The sequence below is a fragment of the Carassius carassius genome, chromosome 6, assembly GCF_963082965.1.
Source record: "Carassius carassius chromosome 6, fCarCar2.1, whole genome shotgun sequence".
NCBI lineage: Eukaryota > Metazoa > Chordata > Actinopteri > Cypriniformes > Cyprinidae > Carassius > Carassius carassius.
In genome coordinates this window covers 9,959,304-9,977,439 of record NC_081760.1, presented here as the reverse complement: position 1 = coordinate 9,977,439, position 18,136 = coordinate 9,959,304, and the positions used below count along the sequence as shown (strand labels likewise).

The following is an 18,136-nucleotide window of genomic DNA, read 5'->3' as shown; positions in this document are numbered from 1 at the left end:
AGAGGGAAACAAGATGCATTTCTTGTTTCCACATTACTTATTCTTCTGACATTCCGTTTTAAATACAATAACTATTTGCTGTAAACAAAGTGACCAATATTTGGCTTCTGACCACTGAAAATACCTTACAAATATTGTTGTCTGAGCTCCACTTATGATATTTGTGTGTCTTTTTTTACATTCAAAAACATAAAAATCAATAAGTAATAGGCTATTTTCTACCCTGGTTTTAGGGCTGGCTCGAGGATTGCTCCATTTTTACGCGCGTGCCACACTGAAGACTGGGAAGTAAATGCCCAATGCCATGATTGGATAACAGTTTGAATAGTAACTACAAACTAACTTCATAGTTGGAGCCTTCCGTAACTTTGGTTAGATGCACACATAGTCAGGACAGATCAAGCAATCTCTAACAAAGCAATAGTAAAAACATAGTACAAATATTTTTTACTCACATTAGTGTGCTGCGCCATTCTTGTTGGATCCAGTATAGATGGCACAGCATTGCTTTTTAATCTCAGTCTTTCTGCAAATCCAGCGTCGACCTGTTTCTTGTTTACAAAGGAATCTGCTGTGAAATGAAGCGAACAAACACTCAATGTTTTACTCACGTGAGCTGGAACTTAATTAAAAATAAAGTTCAACTACACATTCCTAATATTTGAATCCGAAGGAAGGTTATGCAATGATTTAGTTCTTCCACAACCAGGCACTGCACAGTATTTTTCTATCATTAACAACATGTTTATTGCTTTGTATTATCCATTTTAGCGCCACTTATGATATTTCCCTACATAAGCGAATCTTTTGTGGAGGCGGCATTTATCTTATCAATTCCAGATAGGCACATTCAGGATCTGGCGTTCGCTTGGCCTGGTGTCAAAGAAAGCTTTTATTTAAAGGGATACTCCTCCCAAAATGAAAATCACTTTCCCCCCATGTCGTTCCAAACCCATAAAAGCTTTGTTCGTCTTCAGAACACAATTAAAGATATTTTGAATGAAAAACAGGGAGGCTTGTGACTTTCAAATGATATGCAGAAAAGGAAATTTACAGAAATATTCACATTTTATGTCAATTATGCATAATCAAATGTGCCTAGAAAAATAGCAACTAAAACCTTGACAGAATGATACGTTTTGTTCCCTCTTTTTTCATTTTTTTTTTTACAGAATAAATAATACAAGCCATACATTTCTGCTTTGAAACCTCCGCAGACTTAGAGTGTATCATTGGAAACACTATTTTTCTTACTTTTACTATCTGAAAGACTAGTTTATTTTTTATATGCCAATTATGCTGTCGATAGATCCTAATGCATGTTCAAACTGGAGCATTCGTTTAAATGAGTTAGCTACTGTTTACAATCACAGTTTATCAGTGGAAAATGTGCACTACAATCAGAATAACTTTCATTCTACACCCAAAAGCTTGCAAACAGAATGTACCAGCCCAGTGTTGCAGGACGTTGCACACTATTTATGATACTGCAACAGAGCACTTCATAAAAAACAATGATGTATATCATAACCCCTATAGTCAGCAAGAAAATGGCTGTGTCCAATGATGGGAAGAGCTGCACATTTGAGGTAATGGTTGCCTCTTGAATTCCTCTCTAAATTCTTTAAATTATATTTTTTAGCTTTGAATATAGCTATTCCTCCAGCATTGCTGGTAAAGTCTGATTGTTGAGGTAGTGGTAGCCATATTTCTGCAATTTTCTGTATTAAGAAATGAGTTTTAAGAGATGAAAGTTGTTCTTCAGCCCCTTGAGATATTCAGCACATTGATGTTGAATGATTCCTTTGATTATGGCCATGTGCTCCCCTCTCATGGTTCCTCTACACGGCTCTGCTGCATGATCAATAGCTTTCATAAGTAACTTATGATACAATAATGGCTGTAACCTTATTTTCTGTGGTCCTTCAATCAAATGTTGTTCTTCTTTGTCTATGCACTCTTAGATGACCTCTATATCCAGCAGCTGCTTATATTACACAGTCATGAAAGCAGTCTGTTGTTCATAGACTGTAAATTCTCGAATGATTCCATTGTTGAATTACACACACACTCCACTTACATGCCAAGAAGTCCCAGAGTGCACTGTGCAAAGAAATTATGCAGAATAGAGTTGTGTGGGTATTCAGCAATAGGATAAACAACGATAATGCACGCACATTATTTTTATTGTGGACACTTCAAAATATTGTGAATAATTATTTATTACAAATTATTAATTTTTTTTTTTTTTTTTAATTATAAGAATTATACTTCTCCCATCAACTGGGTACAATGCACAACACTGATGTGAACAAGCCCAATACAGATGAGAAGTGCATGGCAGAACGAGTGAATGAGATGTGTTGAATGAAAACGCACATTCACTTTTTAGTAGTGCTGATGGAACAGCAGAAATGCAACCATTACCCTGTTATCCCTGTATACAATTAAGTGTTAACTTAAACTAGATAAACACTTAAACTAGTCTAACAAACACACACACACATATATAGTCGGCATAGGAAGAGGGGTTAAAGCTTAAGCAGTAAAGAGAAAAGAAATAAAGACACGAAGCTATGGTACAATTTGATATTCAGCAGATCTACAGCTTGAAGGAAACATCAGTTTCTTAGTTCAAACACACCTTTGTAAAAAGGTGCAAATTATACTTATTGTATCAATTAATAAGACTAAGTTTGATACATGCTTGTCTTGTCTGTCTGAAAGGGAGTCCTGATGCAATCTGAAGGCTTAAGTTGATCTTTGCTGAAGTTGGTTGATGAAAAAAGAACCAGTTTGAGTCAGAGGATCTTGAAGTGGAAAGACTATAGGCTGAAAGCCATTATGCAATTCCAAAACGTTAATTTGAAAGAGTTTGTTTCAATACATAAGCAAAACACTAAAAGAGGAAAAATTATTATGATGATGGGGATTTCTCAAGTTGTTAAATCTAGAGGGAGATAAATTAGGATGTACTGTACAGTACAGGTTTACATTTGTCTGTTTCAAGGTGAATTTAGAGTGAAAACTTCATCCATTTGAGTTGTAAAACAATCTTATCTTGATGTGTGTCTTTGCTACCACGGTAACCAGAGGCCTGGTTTCTCTAAAACATGTTGGGGAGGGGTATTCCACTCTTTGTTAAATATAACAAATACACATGTGTCTGATCCACCTCATTCATTACACCATTATTTAACATTAGTTAATTCATTAGTTAACATGAACTGCAAATGAAAAATTATTATAAAGCATTTATTAATTTAATTTCAAAATTATTATTATTACTGTGGTGGTCCACGGTGACTAACCCTGACTCTGGAAGGTCGACGGTGACTAACCCTGACTCTGGAAGGTCGACGGTGACTAACCCTGACTCTGGAAGGTCGACGGTGACTAACCCTGACTCTGGAAGGTCGACGGTGACTAACCCTGACTCTGGAGGGTCCATGAGCACCTGACTCGACTTTGAAAGGTCAACTGAGGCTGCCATCTGAGGGAGCCCACCACAGCCGAGAAGATGGGACAGAAGCCCACCAGGGTGGAGCAGAGGACCACCACAGCTGAGAAGACGGGACAGAAGCCCACCAGGGCGGTGCAGAGGACCACCACAGCTGAGCAGATGGGACAGAAGCCCACCAGGGCGGAGCAGAGGACCACCACAGCCGAGCAGATGGGACAGAAGCCCACCAGGGCAGAGCAGAGGACCATCACAATGGAGTCGATGGCACAGGAGAGCAAGTCTGGTCAGGTGGGACTGAAACAGAGAACATTAACAGGTTAATAGCGGCCTCCGTGGCCGTGATGAGATGGTAGCTGGCCTCCGTGGCCATTACAGGGCAGGCAGTGAGTTCATGGAGGACCTCTGTGGCCATGACAGGACAGACAGAGAGTTGGTGGATGGTCTCCGTAGCCCTGACCGGAATGAATGAGAGCTCATTGATGGCCTCCCTGGTCGTGACAGGATAGGACGAGAGCTCTGAGATGTGACGAGGCTCTGGGAGTTCGGCTGAGATGTGACGAGGCTCTGGTAGATCTGTGGTGATTTGATTGGGTTCATGAAGATCAACTTTGACTTGACTCTGTCCTTGAAGATCACCAGTGACTTGACTCTGTCCTTGAAGATCACCAGTGACTTGACTCTGTCCTTGAAGATCACCAGTGACTTGACTCTGTCCTTGAAGATCACCAGTGACTTGACTCTGTCCTTGAAGATCACCAGTGACTTGACTCTGTCCTTGAAGATCACCAGTGACTTGACTCTGTCCTTGAAGATCACCAGTGACTTGACTCTGTCCTTGAAGATCACCAGTGACTTGACTCTGTCCTTGAAGATCACCAGTGACTTGACTCTGTCCTTGAAGACCACCAGTGACTTGACTCTGTCCTTGAAGACCACCAGTGACTTGACTCTGTCCTTGAAGACCACCAGTGACTTGACTCTGTCCTTGAAGACCACCAGTGACTTGACTCTGTCCTTGAAGACCACCAGTGACTTGACTCTGTCCTTGAAGACCACCAGTGACTTGACTCTGTCCTTGAAGACCACCAGTGACTTGACTCTGTCCTTGAAGACCACCAGTGACTTGACTCTGTCCTTGAAGACCACCAGTGACTTGACTCTGTCCTTGACGATCACCAGTGACTTGACTCTGTCCTTGACGATCACCAGTGACTTGACTCTGTCCTTGACGATCACCAGTGACTTGACTTGACTCTGAAAGGTCAACGGTGACTAGCCTTGGCTCTGGAAAGTCCATGGTAACTAGTCCTGACTCTGGAAGGTCAACAGTGACTAGCCCTGACTCTGGAAGGTCGACGGTGACTAGCCCTGACTCTGGAAGGTCGATGGTGACTAGCCCTGACTCTGGAAGGTCGATGGTGACTAGCCCTGACTCTGGAAGGTCGATGGTGACTAGCCCTGACTCTGGAAGGTCGATGGTGACTAACCCTGACTCTGGAAGGTCGACGGTGACTAACCCTGACTCTGGAAGGTCGACGGTGACTAACCCTGACTCTGGAAGGTCGACGGTGACTAACCCTGACTCTGGAAGGTTGACGGTGACTAACCCTGACTCTGGAGGGTCCATGAGCACCTGACTCGACTTTGGAAGGTCAACTGAGGCGGCCATCTTGTGCAGCGGCGCTGGGCTGGCGGCCATCTTGTGCAGTGGTTTTGGGGCTTTAAAGTCCTCTGCCTCTCCCACAGTGAAAGGAGAACCACATAACAAGAGTACAAAGTCCATTATGTCCCTTAAGCTGCAATTAAGCTCCCCTCTAGGTAACCATGATTTTACTGGTTCATTGAGTCCAAAACGGAATAAATCCTTAAACAAGACTTCATCGTCTAGAGGAACTCGATAAACCAATTCACAGAACTGTTGAACATAGTCCTCAATAGACCGATCTCCTTGCTTTAGATCTAACAGCAGGTCAACTGGATCTGTGGTTAGGCTGGATTGGTGATATGCTGACATTGAAACATGATCCGATACCTCAGTGACAAGGGGATACCGGGCTGCTGGATCCTGGTATGGCGGAGTCTTCTGTAACAAGGAGTCGGAGGCGTTCGGATCCATATGCAGCATTTATTAAACAGAATGGTCATACAGGCAGAGATCAGGAATGGCGTCAGTTGTGTCAGGGATAACCAGAAACGTAACCAGAAACAAGCAGAGATCGGGACAGGCAGCGGAGAATCAGATTCGGAATACACAGTCCAAAGGTCAAAACACAGGAATAACAAACACAGGGAAAAACGCTCTGAAATTTCAGACTGGCTAAACAAGACTTCGCAGTGAGTGAGAGTGAGTGTGCTGCTTTTATGTGTGTGTGTAAATGAGGTGCAGGTGTGGCAAGGAAATTGGCTGATGAATGAGGTGCAGGTGTGGCAGGGTGATTGTGATGCAGTGACTCATGGGTAATGTAGTTCGGGTGTGGTGCAACAGTATGAGAGGTGCTAGTGTCCAAGTGACATCTGGTGGTTGATGGGTGGAATGGTCCTGAGTGGAGTGCCCTCTACTGAAGCTCATGGGCACTCCATCTAAAGACACTAATGCAGTATGCATACTAATTAAAAGTTATTACTCAATTGATTAATCTTGTATTGAAAAGGGCCCTTTTATATATATATTCAACTGTTCCACTGTGTTCAATGCATAATCATGAATAATTCAATCTTTTCAATAGCCACATTTTTTTCTAATAATGAAACATTGACATGAAAACATGCATTAGTCCTTTAATATGCAAACTATGCATTATCTTCTTACTAGTAATACTAGTAATTCTGGTTTGTAAATGTGTTTTGTCTAAAGATTGTTTTAACAAAGCAATTATTAAAATAGCTGTTGTGCACATGCATGTATATGTTTCTTTCATTATTTTGATCTGTGTAAAGGTTATGAAAAAATAATCTATAGTTATGAAATGCAGAATATCATTCTAATTTATAATTAAATATCAATTCTGTCATTTACTCACACCATGTTGATCCAAACCTTTGTTATTGATTTATTATTTTGTATAAACAGTGAATAACAAACCCCACCCCTTCCCCTCTAAAAATGTATCTGTTGTATGAAAAAAAGAGTGTATTTTCCCTTTTAGAAAAAAACAAACAAACAAAAGAAATCTGAAATTAGGGGTCTATTCAAATAGAAAACCAACTATTTTGTTTAGTATTTAATCAGAGTGTATATAACTGGCCATTTGAAAGTTGCTATATTTACTTGGTGATATAAAATTATTAAATATTTACAAACTTGTTTTCTGAAGGTTTGGTGGTTAAGTTTGGTTTGACTCCATGATTCCACCTTGTTTCAATTATTTATTATGTTACACAAATCTCCATTCAACCCAATACTTGTTTTGTTCCCTCATATGTATGCTTGTGCACATCCCTGGTGGTTATTAATGCAATAGCCTTGATGTGAAACATGCTTGCCACCCACCCCCACAGAGCCTCTTGGGCTAGCATGGCCAGTCCTCTGCTCTCCTCACACAGCCTTGGCTGCTCAGTTAGTAAACACTTTCTTACTTCTGAGCTTCTGTCCGTAAACCCAAGGCTGGGTCTTCATTGTGTGGATGTTTTTCATCCAGCTCGGCCCCTGTATTGCGGATGAATTTTAGTGATTTTGTGAACATGATTTGTACTGAAAAGCAGCTGCCCAGATTTTTTTGAGTTGTTCTTTTGACTTCAAGGTCACTTAAGTGGTGTTGTTGACTGTATGATGTGCAAAGTGAGTTGTGAGCACCATATTCACCTTATTTTGGAAATTTCAGTGAAAGTTGCAATAAAACAGAAGTAGTGACAGAGGTTTTCTGGCGTATACTGTCAACATCAGTTGTTGGAGGCAGATGAAGGCAGCTGAATGCAAACTTGAAGCAGTGAGGACTAATTGATTGAAGAGGTCCTGCCAAACGCCAAACGTTTTTCTGTTATTAAAATAGTAAAAGTGGATTTGGACACGCCCTGAGTGCACCTGCGCCGTGCGCTTTACACTTTGCGTTTAGGTCGTTAAAATAGGGCCCAAGATCTGTAAAAAAAATGCATTTGGAAAATAGGGTTAAATTTTATTTAATTCAGTGTCTATAACCTCAAACATTCACTTGGTGATGTAAAAACCACTAAATTTAAATTTTTACAAACTTCTTATTTTCTGAAGGAACAAAAATAGAAAAAAAAAAATCAGAAATTCTACAATAAAAAGCCTCTCTGTTTGGTTCTTTAGCTGCTGTTATGCTATAGGTATACTGTGCCTAGCTGAAATAAGGCATGAACATAGATTAACTTTCTAAAGCTGTCACCTCTCACCCTAAATAATGATAGTTATTAGTACTTTGACTTTATTTCCAAAGCTTTTGTAATAGCATTACTTCTTGAATATGAAATTATGTCAGCAAATTCGGTATTTCCAACCATCAGTCAAGAACAAAGTTGGTACAGCAAGTGCGCTTTGTCGGTAATAATTGGTTTGCTTCTGAATCTCTCAAAAAACAAAGCCCGTTCATTGCAGCTGAATGTGATTAAAACAGCTCTCTGAGGACTTTGTGCATTGGGGATATAAAGAGATCTCCTGACTCAATTCTGGTGGCAAATTGCGTTCTGGGTGTTCCTTCTCTCGGCAGCCCTCCTTCTTCCTTTTATGCCTAATGCAAAGCTCCACCATTAACTGTTTAACTCATCATCCCTATGGAGTGCAGTCAGAGCATTTAATGTCAAACATAATTGCAAGAAACTTCATGAAATAGTCTGAGGTCTGTTATTATTAGGCAGTTTTGGCATCAACAATTTGTGTTAATCAAGGGAAAAAGTAATTGTAATTGTCATTTTTTGGGTCATTTGGGTGCTTGAGTTTTGTTAAGGTCCTCTTTGTTCTGTTCTGTATAAATGATTGTAAATAATCCCTCCTACTAGCATATAATTAATAATGAGAAAGTTTTAAATGCCCACCCATTGCTCATTAACAGACTTTCTAATACTTACTGCACAGAAATGGCTAGAGGTAGATTGGCATGAAGATTGGCATTTCCAGTCTGAAAGCCTTCAAGGAATAGTGATGCACCAGTCTTTGAGAAAACTATGAGTTGTATTTGTGAAATGCCAGGATGACAATGAGTAACTGGATTTATTGGATTCAAATCTTTGCAAGATATGTATTTGAGACACCACTAAGAACTAAAACAGACATTCATGTTCAGTCCGTGTATAATCTGTACATGTACTGCAATTTTTGGACAGACATACATTTTAATTGAATTTCCGTTTCAGTTTATTTGACACTTTACACTACTATTCAAGAATTTGGTGTCAGAGTTATTTTGTGTTTTTAAAAGAAGCCTCTCATGCTCACCAATGCTGTATTTTGAAGTATTAATATATGAATACTTTTTTATGTAATTTATTCCTGTGATGATAACGCTGAATTTCAGCATCATTACTGCAGTCTTCAGTGTCACATGATTCCTTAGAAATCAAAAATAGTCCTTCATTCATAATTGCATGTGTAAAACTTGTGCTGCTTATTTTTGTGAAATAGTAACATTTTCATGATGCACTTTTTATTTACATTATAAATGTCTTTACAGTCATTTCTAATCCATTTACTGCATCCTTGCTGAATAATATTATTTAACTTCTTAATCAATAATAATAATAATAAAAATCTGAAAAAAAGTTGCAACAGGTGCATAAACCTCATATTCTATAAATAATATTTTAAATATAAATATTTTGTACATTATAAATGTCTTTATACCATTACATTTATCATCACAGTTTAATGTGTCCTTGCAGAATAAAAAAAATAAAAAATCTTATTCTTTTCTGCTACTTTACTTATATATATAAACCCTTTCTATAAACTAAGATTATGTGCAATAATGCTGCAACCTAGTGTGTTTGTGCAGTAATTCACAAAGGAAAATATCTAATGCAGTGCTTCCTAATGTACCGTAATCTACAGTGACAACAACTAATTGTGTATTCCAAGAGGTTGCCAGTTTGTTTTACAAAAGGGGTTTGTGTGTTACTGGTTTGACATTGAGAAATGTCTTATTCGTTACTGTGAGACAGTGTAAGTGTAAGTCAGTTTGCTTTGAACTCTTCAGTGTCTCTGTAATCGAGATGGCATTCATTGTGTCAATCTGAATGCAGTGTATTGGATATAACAAGCCACCCCATGTCCTTTATTCATTATCGGCACAATGCAGTTCGCTGGAGAGCTGCAATGTCAATATCCCAGTTGATCTTTGTCTTCTCTTTATGAAGGGACCCGATTTCAAAGGTACTGTACCTGCTCGTGAGGTCAAATCCACCTTTCACCAAACTCAAAATGAATAGGTGAGAAATGTAAGGTGCACCTGCAAGCTTGGTCTTGCAGAATGGCCTGTGAGTTTTCAGCAGTATCATGGGTCTACCAACCTTGCAATCTTCCCTTTTTGAGACCCTGCTGCTGGCTGTGATTTCTGGGACACTATGCTATCACTACCAGCCAAACTCCCCTCCCTGTGTGGCTGAATAATGAGACACATTGTGAATGTGGACGGGTGGCTGAATGGTGGAGAGAGGCAGTGACAGAGGGCTAGTCTGAAGAGGATATTTGTGGAAGTGGCACTAAGCGATGGGAAATTGGAACTGGAAATATTATTGGGATTTATTTGATATAAATAGTGTGATTCTGCAATTCTCTCATTCTCTCATAGGACCTTGTTTTCTTCAGCAACCATTTCAGGCTCTATGGGAAATGTAATAAGGAGTTGCAAAGTGACTTGATGATATCGGTATGTCAGTCAAGCCCTCAGTAGTAAATGTTCTCAGTGTTTTTGACTCAAAGGACCTCCGTTGTCCAAAACAATATTCAAAGGCTCTCCAATATAAGCTATTTCTGGTATTTTTTTTCTGTAACCATGACAAAGCTGTTTTTTTTTGTTTTTCTTGATTTTTTTTTTTATAATAGAAACTGGAGGCATTTAGGTATTAAATTAATTAACCACAGTTAATTTTTTGATTTCAGAAGTTTTAAGAACTGAATGTTCTTCAGATTAAAAAATAAAAAAAAATGCAAATGCTATAATTAAATGCCTTTTATCATCTGTTTGGTGAAGAAGAAGAAAAAAAGATGAAAATCAAAACTTTTGTGCTATTCCAACGCTGCTCATCTTATCGAATTACCACAATTTGCAAAACTTGGATTTACAGTAGATTCATTTCCCATTATGAGCACCACATGTTGTCGTATCTTTTGATTTATGGCCTGTGATTTTTTTTTTTTTTTACATTTGCCAGCAAAATCCCTCGGAGATACTGAGCTGCCAGTAGAAAAGACAGCAAACATAAAGCAAAGCAATCTTTAGAAGGTTTTAACAGCTATTATTTATTTATTTATTTTTCCCGTGCATATTATTTCAATTATTGGGATGATCCATCACATTTGTCACACTGATTCACTGTGAAGCAAAAAAATTTAAGATGACTGAAATTTAATCAGAAAGCTTTAACACAATTACGAATATCCATGAGGAGGCCCTCCTCCACACAGTATGCACTCTCAGATATGCTCACATTTGTCATGCAAAACAATCTCTCTACTGCTGTCAAAAGAAACTAATGGAAAACACTGGGATTTCTTTTAGAGTTTTGTGTTGTGACATTTATTATTATTATTATTATTATTTTTTGCTCTTTTAGCCAAAGAAAGGCAACTGGATTTATTATTTATATTCCTATTTATATTCCTAGGTTTTTTAACTCTGTCTATATTGTGAATGAACAATGAGGTCAGCAAATTAAAAGTGTGTAAATTGTAAATTGTCCGTTAAAATTTTTCCTCTTTCTTTCTTTCTTTCTTTCTTTCTTTCTTTCTTTCTTTCTTTCTTTCTTTCTTTCTTTCTTTCAAGATCACAATTTTCAAAATCACGGCGACCACAGGTACAGCCTCCAATGTGTTGCCAGATCCAGTTATTATAAGTGTCTTTGGACTTGTTTTTTCTCTTAATGTGACACTTTAGGAAACTATATCTATATTGATATCTTATATCCAAAACACAAGATTTTAACTTAATTAGGTTTGTTTATTTATTTATTTATATTAGCAATATCTGGCAACACTGTATTACTGGCACTTAAACTGAATAATCAGTCATCAAAAAGGCCCATACAGTGTGGGCAGTTTCTTCACTACTAGTGTCAACTAGCGGAATAACAAAAATAAAGCATGTTTTCGAACAACCTTTGCAAACAGCTCATATGCGCATCATGAATTTCTATTCCCATACTGGTTGACACCTTTTGTTTCAATCTGACACGTACCAGACACTCGCTATTGGCTGCACTAAGGTACCAAATGCAATGATTGGGCAAACTTTTTGCTTACACAGACGAGGTCTCTGCACTGAATTTGAAGGTAACTAAACCTAAAATATTAAGTAGTTTTAAACATTGTTTTATATCATTATTATTATTTTTTTCAGACCATAAAATGTGCAAAACAAAATCCATACGCTTAGAATTGAAAAAAAGTAGCTCAAGCCAAAAAGAGACTGTAATATCATAGCAAACTGAGATGTGTAAAACTTGGATGTGTACCAGGTCCGATTTCTTTCCAGACTCATTCATTGTGTTTGGAAAGCTCAGTACAGTACGATCAGCCAACCATGCAAGGTGTCTGATACACCTTTTCACACTCTTAGAAGGGAGCCTGGCACCAGAGAGACAGATATGGACCGCAGGCTGATCTTGCTAAAGGTGAAAGACAATTATGGTCACTTACAGATAGAAAATAAAAACACATTTTTATTCTTAGTTATTGTATTTAGTCACACTGAGAATGAGACTGATAAACTGAAGTATCTGGCCACTTATATCTGCTCGTCAGACTCGCATATGCTTATCACAACCAGCGTGACACTTTCCACCCATCTGAATGGTGCATGGAAATCTGAGAGATCTCTCCAGGATAACATAAACTTTTGAGATTATAAGTGTATGCTGCTTGTGGAGAAAAGCTGAAATCAATGAAAGATATGCACAGAAAGTATCAGTGTGGATGGCTTCCACTGTAATAGCTTTGCCAGCTTATGCATGGAGTGGAGTACAGTATGATAAAAATATGGTTGTGTTTGTGCCAGTGTTATTTAGTATTATTTTTTTATACTATTATATTATTTATTAATGTTTGAGTTGGCTTTTATTAATGTATAGTTATTTTTTATTTCATTTTTAGTTTGTTTTAGTCATTTTGTAATGTACTTTTGTCAGTATGATGAAAATATGGTCGTGTTTATATCATTTTCAGATTATTTACTGTATATATTATATTATTGTATGTATCAATATTTTTATTTAGCTTTATCTTTAAAAATGTATTTTAGCTAACAGTTCGGTTAACAACAGTTTAATTAAGGCAGTGCTATAGTTTTAGTTTGTTTTTCATCTTGTTCATATTGTTTTTATTATTATTATTATTATTATTATTATTATTATTTCAGCTTTTATTTAAATTCAAATAAATTAATGAATAAATAGTGGTCACACTTTATATTGTGTCCCTAATACCTGTGTACTTACATAGTAACTAAATGTGTATGTAGTATGTTACCACAGTGTAAGTACACATTGGTACAGTACATAGTATCTACAGCTGTAATATTTCTGTAACTACACATATGTAACAACCCTCAGGATGGTTTGTTTAAGTACAAATGTGTTACTGGACATATATGACTACATTTTGTAACAACAATATGTATAAGAGTAATTGGAACAATTTGATCCAAGGGGAGGAAATGGGTAGGTTTAGGGATATGTAAAGTGGGAAGAGTTGGATTTTCGAGTTGGAGTTGGTGCACCACTGTAATACCAGTGTACTTACATGGTTACTCCTCAGGAACTGTCCACTTAATATAAAGTGTTAACATTCTGGACACCAACCACAATTTCTATGTAAAGTCTAACTTACTGGCTGCTGCTGTGTAACATCAGAGTAATTACATGATAAATCTAACATAAAGTGTAACACTTTCGTTACACATTTGTTCTTCCATTACCAAAAAGTGTTGTTACCAATGACCTGTTACACATTTGTACTTACACACACCATTGAGTGGGTTGTTACATATGTGTAGTTACACAAACATTAGAGCTGTAGATACTATGCAACAATGTTTACTTACACTTTGGTTACATACTATGTACACATCTATGTTACTATGTAAGTACACAGGTATTAGGGACATTAATATAAAGTGGGACCTAAATAGTTTTAGTTTTAGCCAACAAATAGAAACACTGTTTTATTGTGTACCTAATCATTTTCCGGCTAGTCTGTCTTACTGTTACTTACTGCTAGACCCAAAAATAAAGTGAACATTAAAAATATATAAATGTCATAATTTATAGACAATATCAAAACAGGTGCCATTTATTTTGAGGGGGGAAATAGCACAGCACACCTTCCATGCATATTAGTTCACTAAAAAAAGAATAACTAAATAAATAAATAAAGAAGAAAGAAAAAAGGGTGTGGCCACTGTGTTAGGGTGTCAATCTTCAGCTACTATACTTATTATAACAAGCTGAAAATCTTTTTTTTTTTTTTTTTGTACCAGAAATCTTGAATGGAGGCGTGTATGTGGATCAGAACAAGTTCTTGTGCCATGCTGACACCATCCACTGGAATGACATCATCAAGAACCCACGTTCTGAACTTCTGGTGGTTCCTTCCAACAACAGTGGCAACTCATGTGAGTACTTCATTGAGCAGCTTTGTCAAATGTTAATTATACTGTATAAACATCCAAAAGATGGAGCAAGTGGCCATTGTGTCTCTCTCTCTCTCTCTCTCTCTCTCTCTCTCTCTCTCTCTATCTCTCTCTAAAAAAATAGAATTGTAATAGTAACTGTCAAAGTTCCATTTATTTATTTTTTGAATGTTGAGAAAGGTCCTTCAAACTCAGTTCAAAAGCTATTACATCTACAATAGGGAGCTATTCTGTTCACAAAAAGAAAAGAAAGAAACCGCCTGTCAGTAGTACAATTCTACGGCTGAGTGGATACATTTTACTACCAGTAGAATACGAGATGTGGTATGAATGTTACAAGCTAAGTCAAAGACGAATTCAAGTTCACTTCTAGTGTCTGAATTATTTCTAAATGATCGTTGTTTATACATTTGAATGGACAGTGTCAGTTATATTGACATTATATGGAGCACTGAATGTCATGGTTGATTATTCTAGATTCTTTCCGCAGGCAGACGGTGTCACAGATCTTGTAATGGACGTTGCTGGGGTCACCAGGAAGACCAGTGCCAAAGCTGTGAGTTTTAATTCATATATCTACATCTACAATATTCCAAAGCATTATTATTGTCTATTCAGTGACACTATAGCATTTTTAAGATTATAATAATCTCTGGATACTTACTTTATCTCAGATGCTCTTCTTAAAATTCCTTAGGGAAAACAGAATTAAAAGTATCATAATAAGTATGAATGCTATGCATACTAAATATACAGTCCTCTGGAGCCAATGATGGCTTTCTGTGACTCAAATGTAAGTCACTTTTGGAAAAACTGTCTTGAATAAAAAGTTGACCACACTTAAAATTCCTCAAGGAAAGATAGATCAAAGTATCAATATATTTGAGCATTAAGAAGCACTTTTGAATGCTAGTTATTCAGTCTGCTTTTTTGACTGTTGTGTCCAGACATAATTTCGTATTTGATTGTCTGCATCTCCAGTATGTGCAGGAGTAAACAAACCTTTATTATTTTTTATTTCTGTTTCTTTGTTTCTCAGTGTGGTTCTGAAGTTATACATTTTCATTTCGTACATCTTTTCTAAAAAAAAAAGCAAACGTCTGCTGTCTGTTATAGTCAGTTTGAGCCTCTAGGCCAGTAGCTGTGATAATTAACTGGTAGGAGGGTTATCAGAGTATCTCTACTGTCTGTAACCTGCTGGTAATACAGTTCATAGTGTGGCTGGTAATTAGACCAAAATAAAAGACTGAAAGAAAGAAGGACAGAGAGAGACAGTGATCATAATCTCTTCTTGAGCTCAGGGTGTCAGAGCCATGCTCTTTAACACCATAAGACATTTGAGACTGCTGTAGATGGCATAAAGTATTTCAGGTCATGGAGATTACTGACTGATAAAACAGAGTGACAAACTTGTTATTTGACAGTGTCTGTTTTGGTTTTGCTCACTACCTCACTTAGCTAATTTAGCTGTCAGAAAGAGTGTATTGAGTGTACTGAGCCCTTATGTCAACCAAAAATCTAACTCAAGTATTACATTATCTTCAAGATCTATGCTAAGAATATGATGTGCGTGGCCAGTATATCAGTAGCAGATTATCAGAGATTATCAGCATCGGCCAAAATCATGCCTGCCATGCCAAATTGAGTCAGTTCCAGCTTCTACAAAGAATTTCATTTATATATTTATTTTGCAATGGATAGTGCACATTTTATGTTTTAAAATATTTAAGTGTGATTTTTAAGCAAATATTGTGCAGAATAACTGTTGAAAATTTTATTTGATCAAATTAATTGAATTTTGAATTAAAATACATCATTATTTTGTTAGTTTAATCAAGGAATTATATGTTATATATATATATATATATATATATATATATATATATATATATATTTGAGTGAATTTAAAGTAAATACTATTCAGATTATGTAATTTTTTATATTATTATACGCCATTTGTATATTCCCTCTAAATGTTGGAATTGCCATCTTGAGAATGAAGACAAATGATGACTTGGCCCAAAATAGCACATATTTATTGCCACTTGGTTTAGAAAATATATGGTGAGAAAACTATTTTTGATTCTTTCTTTCTCCATCTATATTCACAATCATACAGTGACAAAGACTGTGTGTGCAGAGCAGTGTGATGGACGCTGTTTTGGGCCGTACGTCAGTAACTGCTGTCACCGTGAATGTGCAGGAGGCTGTTTTGGACCCAAAGATACAGACTGCTTTGTATGTCAGCTCTTCCTGTATGGTTTAAAAGTGTAATAAATGTATTGACAAATGCCTGCTCCCTTTTAAAATAATTTGAAAGTGAATGTTTTGCACACTGAAAGCTCTGCAGATGTTCATTATAGGCATGTATTATTGCTCAACCACATACTTACATGACTGTTTTTTATTCTCAGGCTTGTACCAACTTTAATGACAGTGGGGCCTGTGTAACACAATGTCCTCAGCCATTCGTCTACAATCCAACAACCTTCCAGCTCGAACACAATCCTAACGCCAAATACACCTATGGAGCTTTCTGTGTCAAGAAATGCCCACGTAAGTTAGGTTTCTTAAAGGAATGGGATTACTGATTAATCAAATACACACTTTCTAAAGGTCTCTACTCTTCATTTGCTACAATAAATAAATAAATAAATGGTTTGGCCTAATTCCATTTGTAATCTGGGATATCTATCTTCACCTCAGACTATATCTTTACACAGCTGTCTTATTAATATTCTAATATTCTGCTGTCTGGAAATCAGATAACTTTGTGGTGGATCACAGCTCTTGTGTCAGAGCCTGTCCGAGCAACAAGATGGAGGTGGAGGAAAACAACATCAAGATGTGCGTCCCATGCACTGACATCTGCCCGAAAGGTCAGTGATATTCACAGAGGTTTTTTAGTTCTCATATTGACTTTAGTGTCATGATGATACATAAATCCAAGTCCTTTTAAGACAAGTCAGTTCTCTTGGCAGTCATCTTGGTGATATCCCTTTTTGTGCAGAACAGGTAACAGTAAATCTTTAGTGTAAATCAGTGTGTTAGGGTTGCTGGGAGAAAAAGGGACCCAAGAGCAGATTCGCAGTTTGCCAAATTTATTGAACAAAAACAAAGGCAATAGTCCAAAACAAACGCTGACCATCAGCAACCAGGTAAGGAAGCCAAAACTGAACGGCGTACGGGAACTGGGTACACCGAAAAGAAAAAACAATATTAAATAAACAAACAGGGCATGAAAACTAGGCACAACTAGAGCAAAATAGTTTTAAGGGCAGTAGTGAAACGGATGGTAGCCAAGGCACACTGACAGAGAAGCACAGAAAGAGAGAAGCATAAGTATTGAAGAAAATCAATGCGAAATTGAGAGACAGGTGTGTGTGAGGAGAGCTGGAACACTAATTAGAATAAGGTGCAGCTGTGAAGGCAGAGTGAGTGGAATTAACCACTTAAGACATAACACAACAGAAGGCCTGGTGATCAAACCAGCGTCCTGACAGGACCCCCCGCCCCAGGAATGCCACCAGGGTGAGGGGCAGATCGAATGTAATCCTCAATAAGAGAGCGGTCCAGAATGTCCCGAGTCGGGACCCAACATCTCTCCTCCGGACCGTTCCCCTCCCAATAAACCAGATACTGGTATCCCCTGCCCCGCCGCCTGGAATCAAGAATCCTCCTTACGGTAAAAGTGGGAGCACCCTCAACCATCAGTGGGGGAGCGGGTAGGGGTTTAGGGGAAGATGATGAAGAGAAAGAACAAATAAAAGGCTTGACACAAGACACGTGAAACACTCAACGAAAAGGATGCGGAAGCCGAAGCCGAACCGCCACCGGACTGACCACCTTAACAATGGGGTATGGCCCAATACCT

At 37.6% G+C, this 18,136-nt stretch overlaps 1 protein-coding gene across 1 annotated transcript in view; it reads left to right on the top strand.

The window, feature by feature from the left end:
- The window catches only part of LOC132142365 (receptor tyrosine-protein kinase erbB-4-like), a 208,793-nt gene that overhangs the window by 144,801 nt on the left and 45,856 nt on the right, over positions 1–18,136 (top strand). The window contains exons 4-8 of the mRNA XM_059552175.1: positions 14,110–14,244; positions 14,753–14,818; positions 16,382–16,500; positions 16,677–16,818; positions 17,028–17,141. Coding sequence (XP_059408158.1) covers positions 14,110–14,244; positions 14,753–14,818; positions 16,382–16,500; positions 16,677–16,818; positions 17,028–17,141 — 576 coding nt within the window. The remainder of the gene's footprint in view (positions 1–14,109; positions 14,245–14,752; positions 14,819–16,381; positions 16,501–16,676; positions 16,819–17,027; positions 17,142–18,136) is intronic.